Source organism: Strongyloides ratti, assembly GCF_001040885.1.
Source record: "Strongyloides ratti genome assembly S_ratti_ED321, chromosome : 1".
NCBI classification, from domain to species: Eukaryota; Metazoa; Nematoda; class Chromadorea; order Rhabditida; family Strongyloididae; genus Strongyloides; species Strongyloides ratti.
In genome coordinates this window covers 944,005-958,965 of record NC_037307.1, presented here as the reverse complement: position 1 = coordinate 958,965, position 14,961 = coordinate 944,005, and the positions used below count along the sequence as shown (strand labels likewise).

Genomic DNA, 14,961 nt, shown 5'->3' with positions numbered 1-14,961 from the left:
AAATCTCCAATTTTTACAAGTTAAGATGTTCACAATCATTGAAGGGGGGTTAAAATTATCAAAATAATGTATTGATGAGATCGAATATATTTATATATAATAATAATATATACACTTTATATTTTTGAATAGATGACACTATCAACCATATCTAATATCTCAAAAGATCACTCTGTTCAACCGCAATACATCTGGTTGAGTTATATAAATTAAAATATCATTTAAGATAAAATAAATGAATATTTTTATCTATGAATATTTGATAAAATAATAAAGAACTCCTCATCATATTTCTACTACCAAATATCATCACCTTTTAAACTGTTATTTTTCAATTAAATATACATACCTACATATATTTCAAAATGATGTATATGTTAATCTCACGTTTCTAAAATATAGTAATGTATTATTATGAAATAATATATATTTTTTTTTTGGAAAAATGACGATGAATATAATACAAAAAGAAATTATTTGAATAAATGATACATATATATATATAATGTTGTAAAAAAGAATAAAAGTATATGGTGTCGGAAGATGATTTAAAAAAGAAATGAGTAACAAAGTATAAGATACAATAATATACCGTTGTCTTGTTTAGACATTATCATTAATAAAAAAGAAAACGGAAATTCAAGTGGACTGTTAAATATTATTTCAGTTTGAGCAATGTACAATGTCACAAAAATAACACAGATGACATAATAATAAGCTTATCATTTTATTAATAATAATACTGCAACCATAAAAAAAAAGAGAAATATAGTTGATTAAAAATATATATGTATTCTATATTTAAATAATATTATATATATATGTATACCAAACATCCAAAATCAATGATACCTAATTAGAAATATACGTACATTTCTTATTTTTCCAGACAATAAACGATCAGAAAAAATATAGAAATATAGAAAATTATTTTATGGGAGAAATTTTTATAATAAATATATAGGTATGCCAATTAAAATAATAAAATATTTCATAAAATCAAGATGATAAATATTGGAAAAAAAATATATCTATTGTCCTTATGATGTGAGAAAAATATAACAATGTTTGATTAATACATACAAAAAAATTTTTGTCATTGCTAATAGCCATTGATGAGAGAAGATAAGTTTAATAAAACTTGTTAGTTTACAAATATTAAAAATTGTAATTGACATTTAACATTCTGATATTTACTGAAATTTGAAAAACAATAAAAAGTAGTGTAGTGGCAACGTTGTAGAAATGAAAAACTTTTTAAAGTGACCCTCATTGATTTAGAAATAGTAAGTAGAAGTATACTATTAAGTATGACAAAACTTGTCATTGAAATTAATTTATTTTATAGTATAGGAAGATGATTTTAGTAAATGTAATCTAGCTGGAAAAGATCAATAACCTTCAAAAAAAAATATATATATATATACATATATTCTAATGGTCAGATGTAAAAGGGAGTGGTACTGATGGTGTGGAGAACTCAAAAAAATAAACTTTTGTGTAGGTATACACATATTACTTAATACTAATACATATATGGGGAGAAGCGAAATATATATAACACCAAAGTCAATCTTTCTTTTTAGTGGGGTAATAGCAAAAAAAAAAAATCTAAAGAAAAAGAAATGGGAAAGAAAGATTTCTTCTCCTTTTAAAATAATAAAAATTTATAGAGACGCTTATCATTTATTTTCTGTTTAAAGTTGGAAAGAAGAAAAAGAGAAACAATAGCCCAATGTCCAATAAAGAGTTTTGGGTGAAGCATTTGACAAATGATATATAGTAACTAGCTATTCTATTAACCTACACACAAATGACATATTTTAGTTAAGTACTGATAAAAAGCTATGTACAAAGATTACTCTTTCTCTATATTGATTTTGAGAACTCTCTAAATATTTGTGTTATTGAAAAATGCTTTTATTCTTCATGAACACTTATAATGTATACGTAATTTTTATATTATTTCAAATAAGTGACATTAATTTACGTAAAAACCTGAAAAAATATGTATATTTTTATTCAAGGGAAAAAAAAGTAAATTAAAAAAATGTTAAAGTGTATGAGTTTGAACGAAAAAAAAAAGTATGTGATGTATTGTGAATTGACGCTTCATTGCTTTTCATACTGGTCTGGTGAATTTGCCTCCATAAGTTTATCAAAACGTTCCTTTAAAATAGGTAGCATGTCAGATTCAATCAACAAATATCTATCACTAAGTTTTTGAATAATAAATGGGCGTCCAAGTTCACGATTTCTGTCCAAATATATTAAAAATTCTCTTACTGCTGGGTCAGTGGTTATGAAAATTCCTTTTGATACATTAACCATTTGAAGGAACTATAAAAAAAAATTGTATTTAATTTTAATGATATAATAAAAATATTTAAACAGCATTACAACTGAATAACACAGTTAAGAGAACTTTATGTTAAAATAAATATAGAAGAGATCAAAAAAGAAAAAACAAATTAAACAAAACTAATCTTCATCACTATCATTAAATTTTATAACTTTAGAAGGTGGTAATTTTTTTTCATGATTTAAATTATCTCCGCCGTTTTCTTTTATCTTACGTTTCCTGTTACTTTTAAATTTTGTATCTTTAGTAAATACTTCAATCATCCTACCATAACCCTCTCCAGAACCTTCTGGTATACCTAATTCTTCATGTTTAATAAATCCAACTTCATCACTTAGTAAATATTCTTTAAATTCTTCAGGTTTAAATTTAATTTCTTTGTAATTTTTTAGTAATTCTTTGTCCTGTTTAGCTTTTTTATAATAACTTTTAAAATCTTGACTTTCAAGAACTAATTTTCCACCGAGATTTAAATGCAAAAAAATTCTTTTAAAAAATCTTTTCATGCCATCATCACCAAAATTCATATGTATCCATTTTGTAATACTTAATGCTAGTATAACATCATATTCCTGTTCAACAGCTTCTAAATGAAAATCACTTTCGAGAACGTAATTTTCATGTTGAAACCACACATTATTGGGAAAATGGTTAACACTAAATATATTATCTTCATGACCTAAATCCTCTCTTAATTTTCCATTTTCTTGAAAAAAAGATGCCGGATATAAACCTTTAATTTCAATATCCTTATCACAATAATGTCTTATATTTTTTCTTGCAACACCTATTAAATGTGAATCTATATCTATACCTAGAATCATTTGTGGTTCAAAATTTTTTGCTATACCAAGAGTGACAGCTCCAACATTACAACCAATGTCAAGAATTTTTTTTGATTTAAAAAAATTTTTTGGGAATAATGTTAGACGAGGATCTAAAGATGTTGCAGAATCAACTTTCCTTCGTCCATAATAACGATTATAATTTCCGTAACGAAATATTCTTAAATAAGAAAAATAAAAAAAATGTCCTTATTTTCTAACTTACTTTTTGATTTTTTTTGTTTTATTATGTACATTTTCTCCATCATTTGATATGGGTATATCCTTCACATCTGACATAATATTTCAATGTTACAAAATATGAAAGAAGGATATTTTAATGGATATAAAAATTCACGTGAACATAATACCAATGTTGTTGAATGTATTCATGTTAAGAGTACATTGAGATTTTTAAAATAAAATACAAACATTTTATTTCCTCCTAATCTGGCTTATTAATAATTTTTATTTGTTTTTTTGTTTTTTTCTTTATAATTTTCTTTTAAAAAATGATAGCAGAGCCCAAAATTCGTTTTGCCGTTAGTTGTTCATCTAACATGAATCGTTCCATGGAAGCGCACAATTTTATGAAGTAAGCTTAGTTATATTAATTAAAAATATTATTTTAAACAATAGAAAGAAAAATTTTTTAGTTGAATCATTTGGTTCTGGTGGTCAAATAAAATTACCAGGACCTTCATTTGATAAACCTAATTGTTATGCATTTGGTGAAGCTACATATGATTTTATTTATAAAGATTTAGCTACAAAAGATAAAAGATTTTATACAAGAAATGGTTTATTAGGAATTCTAGATAGAAACAGAAAAATTAAAGAGAAACCAGAACGTTTTCAGGATCAAGATCAAATTTTTGATGTTATATTATGCTTGGAGGAGCGTGTATACGATCACATTGTTGATTTTCTACAGAAGAAACCTTCAAAAACAGGTGAAAGAGTTTTTGTTATAAATATAGATATCAGAGATAATTTACAGGAAGCAACAAAAGGTGCATATGTTATTTGTGAGTTATGTGAAATGTTAGAAACTTTAGATGATTTGGATGAAGGGATTGAAGTTTGTCTTGGTACTTTTGAAAGAAAATATCGAGATAGAAATTTGATTTACACTGTGTGTTTTTATTAATTTATTTTATCATTACTGTTTGATATCATTGAAAAAAAATCGTCACTATTCTGTTTTGGTAGGGCTTTTTTTTGAATAAAATTAAGTAAATTTATAAGTCTTAGAAAAAAAATTGAAAAATAAATAAAATAATAAAAAAACAACTTAAATAATAACAAGTACATTCACTAAAATTGTTAATTATTAAAAATGTTATTAATAATTTATTCAAAAAAAAATTTAGTTCCTGAAATTTTGTTTCAAAAAGAAAAATTTTAAAAATATAATTAAATGGGAAGAAAAAACTAGTAATTTTTTTTACAATAATAATACTAATAATCTGATTTTATAGAAAAGTCATTGGAAGACATAATATAATAGATTCAGAAAATAATCCAACTTCTAAAGGTAGTTATTAACATTTAGAAAAGTGAAAAAAGAAATATCTGATACTCAAAAAGTAAAAAATTTTGAAAATATTTTACCATAGAAAGTTTAATAATTAAACGTTAATAATTATCATTAATAATAATAAAATTTACATTATAATCATAGTAAAATAATATTGAAAATTTTTATAATATATTTGCTATAAAAAATTACTAAATGTAAATTAATTTCAATTATTCATGTTTATACTGAAGATTTGTGTATTTCAAAAATTTTTAAAATTCAGACTTTACCTTGAATCAAGGAGATAATTTTACAGATTTTTATGATTTCTTTTTTTAACTTTATGTACTAAATTTATTCAATTTTTAACATTGTTACATTTTTAAAGTTTCAGAAAAATATTGAAAAATTATGAAAATTATATCATTATTTTTAATACAAAAAAGTGAAAAAGAATGTTATAAAATCTTTTATTTACCGTAATTTTACTTTTTATATAAAGAGTATCATTATTTAAAAAAATGTTTTACCAGTTAAATTAAAAACACACTTCTGCAGGAAGTTTTTTAAAAGTTATTTTGTCAAAATATTTTTTGATATCTTATTCTTTTTGACATCAGTACATGTTTGTTTGTATTATAGAAACAGCAATCAAACAAAGTAGTTAGAATAAATGTTTAGATACAAATTATATTATTTTTAATAATTAAAAATAATAAGTTAATTGATGAAAGTTAATATATCATTAAGATTAATATATATTTTTTAACAAAAAGTAGCAGGATGTTGGTATTTTTTTATTAGTAAAAAACACAAACAGGTTTTCTTTCGCCACATCTGATTGTAGCTTTTTGAGTAGAAATGTTTTTCTTGAGAATTTTTCTTATATAATTTTTTATCATTTTATTAATACAAAATAATATTATTATAAAACTGTTATCTTTTATATGAAAACAAAAATTTTTAAATAAAAAAATTATTTAACCAAAATTATATTACTGTATAAATTAACAATTAGATAGATGGAATTTTCTAAAAATATTTGTAAATAGATATAAACCTTTATGACTTATAAATTTTTAATAGAAACTTTTATTATTTATTATCAAAGTGTTAAAAAAATTTATATTAAAAGTACAAGATAAAAAAATATTTTAAAAAATTAATAAAAACCAATAATATAATATGTCTATTCAAACAAATTTATAATGATCATTTAAGTGACTAAAAATCACTTCAAAAGATTAATATTATCATATAATAAAAATATATAAAAATAATTTATATGCCCATAAAAAATCTATTTATAATTTATGGCATTTTTTAAAGATTTATTACAATGAAAATTAAGTGTTTTTGCTTTTTAAAAAATTGTTTTTTTTAAAAATGAATTTTAATCTTCTAAATTAAATATTTAATAAAATTTATGATATATATTTTTAGAATAAAGCAATTAAATAATTTTTTATTACTATAATAATTAAAAATATTATGACAAAAAGTGGCAAATTACAATAATATAATAAAGATTCATTGATCTACATGATTTGAAGTAGTTAATTTTTCATTGAGATCATGAATATACCACAAAATTTCTAACCAATAATTAAACAGAATTAATTTTTTTTTTGATTTTTATAATGACATTTTTGTTGTCCCGTTATTATAAATTGCCAAATAAAAAAGTAAGGCTGTTTTTGAAAATGAAAAAAAGAAATAATAAAGAAGAACTATATATATATATATATCTTAACAGATAAACTTTTCATTTAATATTGGATTGGATGGAACATGGGACATTTAATATACCATGATTGACAATGATTTGCAATATGAGCATTAGCCGGTGGATTACAAATAGTGTGAACTAGACGATGAGTATGTGCACATTTACATTCATTTGTACAGTGAAGTGCTGTGCAATCTGGAGTACAAGTTTCAATAACAGCACTAGGAAGTTCTGATACAGCTACTTTTGTTTTTGGAGCAAATTTTGGCATGTTTCTTATTAAATTTTTATCATTATATATTGGTTGATCATTTAACAATCTACCGAAAAATCGGTTTGATGATGGTTCAGCATGTCCATTATTAATAGAATTTTTTCTTGGAAATGGATCATCACGCATATTAGATTTACGATAACACATGGATAGTGATGGATTTCTTTGACATGCAATTTCTATTAATTTATTTGGTACTCCTTAAATAAATTAATAATTAAAATATTATAAAGTTTATAATTTAACATACCATTAATAAGAGTTGATGTTAAAAGTAAGATAAATAATAAGCATAAAATTTGTTTCATTTTAAATTGTTAGCATAAATTTATTTTAAAAGATTTTATAATTAGAAATATTAAAAGATTATCTTCTTTTATAGTATTATGTTTGACACCAAACTTGAAACAACATTTAAGAAGAACCGCCTAAAAAATACCACTAAGTACAATGTTAGTGACAATACAAAATATTCTTGCTTCTCTCATACTACAAAAGAATACTTAAGATAAAAAAAATAAAACTTTCCATGGTAACTGTAAAAAATAAGATTTTAAAACAAAAACATTTTTTCTTCAATTGAATAGAAAATAGTTTGAAATGAAAATAAAGTGTGAAAGAAAATCTTAATGGTAACGCTAATTAGTTCTTCAAAAAAAAAGAGGTATTTTTTTGCTACCACTTATGTTTTTAGTATAAAATAGATTGCCTAAGGTGTTTTTCTATTTTTAAAAGATTTAATATAAAAATAATTTAACATTATACTTTAAATCATCATGTATCATAATCAATTTAACTTAACCTAATATATCATATTTTGCCTTATTACCCTTCCATGTCACATGGTCATTGAAATAAATTTTGAAGAAAAAAAAAAAGTATAAATAATTAATTATATCTTTAACCTTTTATAGATGTACTTTGGTGTTACTTACAACTTTTTTTCAACTTCCTACAACCAATTAAATTAACTTAAAATAGCAACTTTTTTTTATATAATTTCAAGTTTAGTGCTTTCTATAATTTTTTTATAATTGATAATGTTTAAGAAAAGTTTTCTTTTTTTTTTCATAAATCTAAAATTAATACCATTAAATGAATACATATTTCATTTAGATTGTGATCAAATTACCATAAATTATAATGTTTAATAGTTTTTCAAAAAGACAATATTTTAATAAAATCATTTTATATTTTAATAAAAATTATATTATTTTTATTTTATTTTATTTTTTATTAATAAATAATTTAAGTTATTTAAACAAAAATGTTATTGTTAAAATTATTCTAAGAACTTTCATGAAATTCAAATGATTTTTAAGTAGATAATCAAATTTCAATTAAATTTTCTTTAAAATATTTTAAATTTAATTTATAAAAATTTCATAGAAACATTAAAAAAGATTATTTTTGATTTTTAGATTTTTAGATTTTTTTTTTTTTATAAAAAATGGGCATGCATGAAATGATGGATCGTTATTACTAATGTTTTTTTTATTAATTAATAACAATCACGTTAGATCTAATAATTTTGTGAATGAGAAAGTGGTTATAATGTTTAAATATATATTTGTTATGATAGAAAAATACAAAAAAAAAACTACAATTTTTTTGTCATTTGTAGAAGTTATTTTTAGATTTAGAATAATTAATTGCTTTATAATGAAGAAAATTTTTATTTTTTAAATTGTGTAACTAATTCATACATATATATATTCATTTGTTTTTTTCAACTAAAGATAATATATTTCAGAGCTATAAAATATGTGATTCATTAGCTTTCTCTAATGACCCTGATTTTTTGTTTTATAATTTGATTTTTATTAAGTGAATAATAACTATATTTTATCATTTTTATAAACTGGTCATGCCAAAATATAATAAAATTTTTATATTAATATTTTTTGACTTGAAAAAAAAAAGAATTCATTGTTAAAATATATTATATTAATCATATTTTATTTATTAAATATATAAAGAAAATTAAGGCAAAAGTAATTTTTAAAAACAAGCTTTAATAAAAATTTACATTATTTACAAAAAATTTTATACCACATAAAAAATATATTTATTAACAAAAATTAATCAAAACATATTTTATAAGTTACTTAGTTATAATTAAATTACATTTATAAATCAGTTAATTTTTTAAAAGAGTTCCTCTTTGTTATTTTAATTACATTTAAAAAATAATACATTGCACTTAATAAAATTTTTTAAACAGGAAATAATATTTTTATAAACAAATTTTAGGCTTTTTTTTTTCTTGATAATACATCATAAATTTCCCTCTCACATGGTTTTTATATAAATTACACAGAAAAATATTTTTATACAATATATCATAAAAGACATGAATATAACTAATTAAACTACACTTTAGCATAAACTCATATATCATACATCATGATGTTAAAGTTTTTGGGAAACATTATAATTTTTCTAAAAATATCTTTTTTTGCTAAATAACTAAAGAGAGAGAGATGATTGACATACAAAAAATCAAAATTATCTTTACAAATAGGAAAAGAAATAATTAATTTAGCACTAAAACAACTATCAAAAGGCGTATTATTCTTTCTTCAAAATGATCTTCTTAACAATGATATATGTTACGTGTTGTCATTTTGTTTGTTGACAAATTTTTACCAGGAATCTTTCGAAATTTTCTTATAGTTTCTTTTAACCAACCCATTTATTAATATTTTAAGACCGGTTATGAATATGTACATTTAATATTCTAATAGTTTGACAAATCTTCTGTCTAACTTATACGTGCTCATTTTTTTTTTCTTTGTTAATTTGTGATAGTCTATTGCCTGTTTTAAGAATAGTAATATATACTTATTTCTTTTTCTTTCTATTACTTTTTTAGTAACATGATTTTTATAAGATTCATAAAATATATGATAATAAATATGATTTTTAAGAAGAAAAGTATTTGAATAAAATAATAATAATAATAATAAAAAGAGACAAAATAATTATTAAATGATTTATATTAATAATAACTTTTAATTTTAAGATATTTTCAAATTTTTTTTTGATAATGAAGCAATACAATGATCACGGTTATGTTAATATTTCTGTTACTGAATATTATTTTCATTGTCATAAATTATAAATTTACATTTTTGATATATATTATAAAAAGAGGAACCAAGTTTGACGAAAAAAGCATAATTAATTTACAAAGTGTTTCCAATAACTAACTAGAATCATAAGATCAGATAGAGAAGTATTTCGAGAATTTTAGAATTGTAGACATATATTTATATGATCTATCAAATAGTTAAAAAACATTTTTGATCATAAGTTGAAAAAAAATAATTATATATTTAATTAGTGTTATAATTGAGTAAATTACAAGTTTACCTGCTATATGTCTGTAGATTTACATAAACTTTAAAAAAAAATAATGGAATAACCTCCAAATGTGATCAGTAATCTATGTGATTACCTAATACATGGCCACTCTCGTGATTTTAATGTTATTTGTAGAAAAAGTAATTGTAATTGTTACTAAAAATATACCATAAAAATACATTTCTCGTATTTTGGGTGAATTTGAACGGCGATATCAATTAAATAAACTTATCGCTAATTTTTATAAAAATCGTTAACGCCAAATATTTAATGGTATACAAGAAATAGTTAATTAATTAAAATATTTCGTTGACGATGTACGCAAAATATAACGATGTACGCAATTTCGTGGACGCAAAATGTTGCTTTTAATTAATTTATCAACAATATATTCTAAAAATATCTTCTTTTTCAATGAAATTAACCTTATAAATTAATAAATAAAGTTTATTTAATTGACAATAGTTATATTTATCCTAAAAAATTTATCTTAATATATAAGTAATTGGATATATAGTGATAAAAAAAACTTCAATTTCCTCCATTAATTTAAATTAAATTCTTATAAAATTAACTATTAGTAAATCAAATTTTTTAATATGTTAATGAATATTTTGTAAAAATTTTTTTTTATAATTATATTTTTTATAAAAGAAAAAAAAAACCAATATATAATTATAAAAAAAAAAAAAATTATGAAAGATATTTTTAATTAGTAAATAAAATGCTTTAAATTTATTTATGAATGTATCATCATATTTTTTCGTAATGCTGAAGGGGATAAAAAAAAGCAAAATATTTATTTTGTATAATAATTCTAAAAATAGAATTTTAAATGTGAAGTCAGGTCCATTGAAACTAATGTTAGACTTATTTTGATTTATACATTCTACGTCTATTTCAGGTCCTCCCAAACTTCTATTTTTAAAAATGTGTTTTTAAGAAAAAAATAAAAGAATTTTTATATTTACACTGTACAAACCTTATTTGGAGTATAAAAATATAAAAAAGATTTTTACGAAATCTATAAGCAAACCGTTTGAAGAGGCGCGGTTTTCGTTATATGTAATTATGTACACTTCAACTAATTACCGGGATCTGTATAATATTAACTTATAACAGGCAAAAATGTTATCGCACAAAAATCATATTATATATTTTTGGGCGTGTTAATATTCTTAAATTTTTTGTCATTAAGATTAAGATTCTAAAAGGTTATAAAAGGATGTAAAAATTTTGATTTTATCATATTTCAGCACCACTCTCCTAACTCTTATTAAAGGAGCCTTTATGCTCTATAGCAAGAAAGCTGAACAATTATATCATATAAATCATGATCCATTATCATTATTTCGTCGTGTACGTAAACGTACTTATAATAGCCTTAATTTCATCAACTTATGGTAAGATTTTAATTTATAATTTAATTATAATAATATTTTTATTATTATTTTAGGTTCACCTGCTGATAGATTAATTGCAATAGCATGTGCCAAAAATTCATTCCTTCCAATATGTAATAGAAGATTTAATTTCAGAGCTCGTGACGCTTTAATGGATAATAGTATGGAAAGATATGATGGTAAATTTCAAAGATTATCATATCATGATGATAGTAGTAGTGGTCATGCTAGAGCTCAAGCAGGTCCATTAGTTCCAATTGTAATACCACCTACAATACCAAAAAATCGTCTTCATTCTTTAATGCATCGTGTAATGAAAGATATTCCATTATCGGAGTCTGATAAGGATGAATTACGTGTTCTTCTTCCATTAACACATACTCCATCAAGTGACGCAGTTCCTGCTGATAAAATACCACCCGAAGTTGTAGCAACTTGTTCTGCCGATTGTACTGCTCCACATTGTACACTTGAATGTAAATGTGCACATACACATCCAGCTGTAAACATTAGATGCAATCCACCTGCTAATGCAGCATTAGCTAATGTTTGTCAACAATGGTATGCACGTTGTACAATGTACAGACCATTAGAATATTAAGAAAAGAAACTTTTGTTGGTGCCTATCAATTAGTTATTTCATCAGAATGCTGTTATCATATATTAATATCAAAATCTATAGTATTCATACCGTTTTTTTTTAAGATGGATATATTTTCATATTATTATGGAAAAACAATAACAATTAATTGATTTTCCAATTAACATCAAAAGAAAAATATTATAAAAACAACAAATTAACATAGCTATAATTAAATAAGAGAAATCTTTACTAAATCTTAGCTAAAATTGTATAAAATTTTTTTTCATCAGTAGCATTCTACTCGAATGGCTAGGCATCAACATCAATAAAGTCTCAACATTTATTATTTTTAATTTGATATATAATTTTTGTATAAAATTGTTCATATATCTATAGAATATAATTGTTTGAGATTAATATTCATTAAATATATGATCTCAAATAAGCACATTAATTTTATTATAAAAATTTTTTTATTTGTATTTGTGTTTATATTAGTTTATATATATATATAAAAATAAAATATTTTTTATAAAAAAAAATTATTTATCTTTTTTTGATATTTTTATAAAAGAAAAGTTTTATTTTAAATGACCGATAAATAGTATAGTTTAAAAAAAAACTATAAATTAATGTTTTTTTTTATAGTTATAAAAATAGTTATTTATAAATTTATTTTTCAAAATTTCTTTTATGTATTTAAGTATTACTGTAACATGTTTTAAAGAAATACAAAAATAAGTGTTAATTGATAAAGAATATTTTATGTATAAATAAAATCATAAAATATTTTCTTTTATGACCAAATATTGATAAATGATATTCTAATAAATGATATAAAAATTATTATATGTATTTAGCTTTTTCTTTAAAAAAAAAAGAAAAGATTTTTGAAAAAGTTATTTTGAATTAAAAATAGGTATCATAATTGATTGATAACCAGAATGAGGTTAGTCAAAAGTATTTTAAAAACAAGAAAATATAATATATTGTATAAAAATAAACTATTGCATAATTTATCAATATAAAATAAACAAAATTTGAAGTACTATACAATTTTACGTAAAAAAAAATATTACATTAAACAGTAACATTGATGATTTTAACAGAGTTTAATATCTCATCAATCATATTTTAACAGGTATTTGGTAAAATTTATTTAAAATCTGTCCATAAACTAATATTAAAAATATTGTTTATTATAGCTTCTTATATTACTAAAACGATAGCTTTAAAGTCAAGTTTTTAATTATTTTGAAACTTGTTATGTGCCAAATAGTATCAAAATGAAAGGTATTTAATAATATAAAATTAATATATCTTTATATTTTCTTAATCATCCAAAGTTGTCATGACACTTATCTTTTTTTCCTTCTTCTGTCAATTATTATTAATCTTTCTTTAATTGTTTAGAAAAAAAAAATATTCTAAAAACCAATCTGGGACATTCCTTTCATGTGAAGGAAATTTATTTTTAGATTTTAATTGCTTTTTAACCTGTTTTCATTTCAAGCTTTACTCTGATATATTTTTTTTGTTTATCAAAAATAAAAAAATAAACTGTATATTTTTTTAATGAAAAAAAAAAGTTAGATAAAAGTACATTCTACTTAATAAGTTATATAAAATCTTAATTAACTCATAAAATAGTAATAATGTGAAATAAATTGTAAGTACTTTGGTGTACTTATTAAATATAACGCTTTGTAATTTTTAAAACATTAGAAAATAATTATAAATAAGTAAGATGATTATGTTAAAATAAAAATCTATTAATTAGTAATTTTTAGATACCAGTAAAGATATTGGTTACTTTTCGTAAAATATTTGCATTGTATAAAAAAAAAATATTAAAAATGGTTGATTTGTTAATTTTCAATAAATCAAAAATGTCTTTTTCAAAGTGATCTTTACGAAAAATCACATTTGATCAAATTGTATTTTAAAAAAGATAAAATAACTTTCTGTATATCATAATGATTTATAAATTAGTCTATATTAAACTAATAATAATTACTTTTTAATGATAGAAATCTTTGAAAATTGTTTGATACCATAAAATCATGCGTTTATAAAAATTGTTTGTTTGTATATATAAATATCTAATTAGAAAATTATGAAATGTTGTAGATTTGCATGTTAAATAATCAAAATGAAATTTGTACTTTTGCGAAGAAATTTTTATTAAAGAATATAAGTATATTATTGTTCTAAATTAAATAAGTTATTTGATAAAAAAGGTCACATTTAACAATAAATACCATTTTTAATCATTTTTTTTTAAAGTATATGTTATAATTAGCAAAAATTTTTTTTGAAAAAAAATGTTTTAAATTATTTAATTCATTAATTATTAAAAATTTAAAAAATTAATATTTTCAATTGAATAATTCAATAAAATTATCATTTTGATTTGTGTGGTTCTTTGATTTATGACAAAAATAATTCTAGTTATATATTTTAATTATCTTTAATTAAATGTTCGCTGTTTGGTTTGATTTATAGCTAATAATAGACTATATTTTTGAATGTCATTTTGATAAAAGTAATTTATATTTTATCTTCATCTATATTTAACAATCATTAGTTTATATATGTAATGAAAACTGATGCTTGTTTATAAAATGTCTTTTTGATTCATAAAATGAAAAAATATTTAAATAAAGGGCATTCCTAATATAATATAAATTAAGTGTTCCTTATCTCTTAATTTAAAATATGAGCAAAGATATTTTCATTAATGTTTTTCAAACAATAAAGTTATTTAAAAAGTTTAAATGATAAATTAGATTAAATTTTATGTTTCATTGAAATTGATACATGATAAAAATACTACACTATTAATAATTAAATTTTTTATATATAATTATACATTATATTCATTTCAAAAGATAAACA

General features: G+C 20.9%; 5 protein-coding genes across 5 annotated transcripts; 2 read left to right on the top strand and 3 right to left on the bottom strand.

Annotated features, from left to right (window-relative positions):
* Nucleotides 1–2,112: 2,112 nt before the first annotated feature.
* On the bottom strand, nucleotides 2,113–2,331 carry SRAE_1000031200 (General transcription factor IIH subunit 5; the record flags this gene model as incomplete). The annotated part of the gene is made up of 1 exon (XM_024647128.1): nucleotides 2,113–2,331. One exon carries the CDS (start codon nucleotides 2,329–2,331, stop codon nucleotides 2,113–2,115), a length of 219 nt encoding a protein of 72 aa, XP_024501238.1.
* A 150-nt stretch (nucleotides 2,332–2,481) lies between these two features.
* SRAE_1000031100 (7SK snRNA methylphosphate capping enzyme) lies at nucleotides 2,482–3,486 on the bottom strand (the record flags this gene model as incomplete). The annotated part of the gene is made up of 2 exons (XM_024647127.1): nucleotides 2,482–3,367; nucleotides 3,413–3,486. The coding sequence occupies 2 exons, from the start codon at nucleotides 3,484–3,486 to the stop codon at nucleotides 2,482–2,484; spliced, it is 960 nt and encodes a 319-aa protein (XP_024501237.1).
* Nucleotides 3,487–3,698: 212 nt separating this feature from the next.
* SRAE_1000031000 (RNA polymerase II subunit A C-terminal domain phosphatase SSU72) lies at nucleotides 3,699–4,336 on the top strand (the record flags this gene model as incomplete). The annotated part of the gene is made up of 2 exons (XM_024647126.1): nucleotides 3,699–3,781; nucleotides 3,826–4,336. The coding sequence occupies 2 exons, from the start codon at nucleotides 3,699–3,701 to the stop codon at nucleotides 4,334–4,336; spliced, it is 594 nt and encodes a 197-aa protein (XP_024501236.1).
* Nucleotides 4,337–6,477: 2,141 nt separating this feature from the next.
* Nucleotides 6,478–7,019, bottom strand: SRAE_1000030900 (Hypothetical protein; the record flags this gene model as incomplete). Its single annotated transcript, XM_024647125.1, has 2 exons — nucleotides 6,478–6,911; nucleotides 6,962–7,019. The coding sequence occupies 2 exons, from the start codon at nucleotides 7,017–7,019 to the stop codon at nucleotides 6,478–6,480; spliced, it is 492 nt and encodes a 163-aa protein (XP_024501235.1).
* A 4,391-nt stretch (nucleotides 7,020–11,410) lies between these two features.
* On the top strand, nucleotides 11,411–12,081 carry SRAE_1000030800 (Hypothetical protein; the record flags this gene model as incomplete). Its single annotated transcript, XM_024647124.1, has 2 exons — nucleotides 11,411–11,480; nucleotides 11,534–12,081. The coding sequence occupies 2 exons, from the start codon at nucleotides 11,411–11,413 to the stop codon at nucleotides 12,079–12,081; spliced, it is 618 nt and encodes a 205-aa protein (XP_024501234.1).
* Between the last annotated feature and the right edge of the window lie 2,880 nt (nucleotides 12,082–14,961).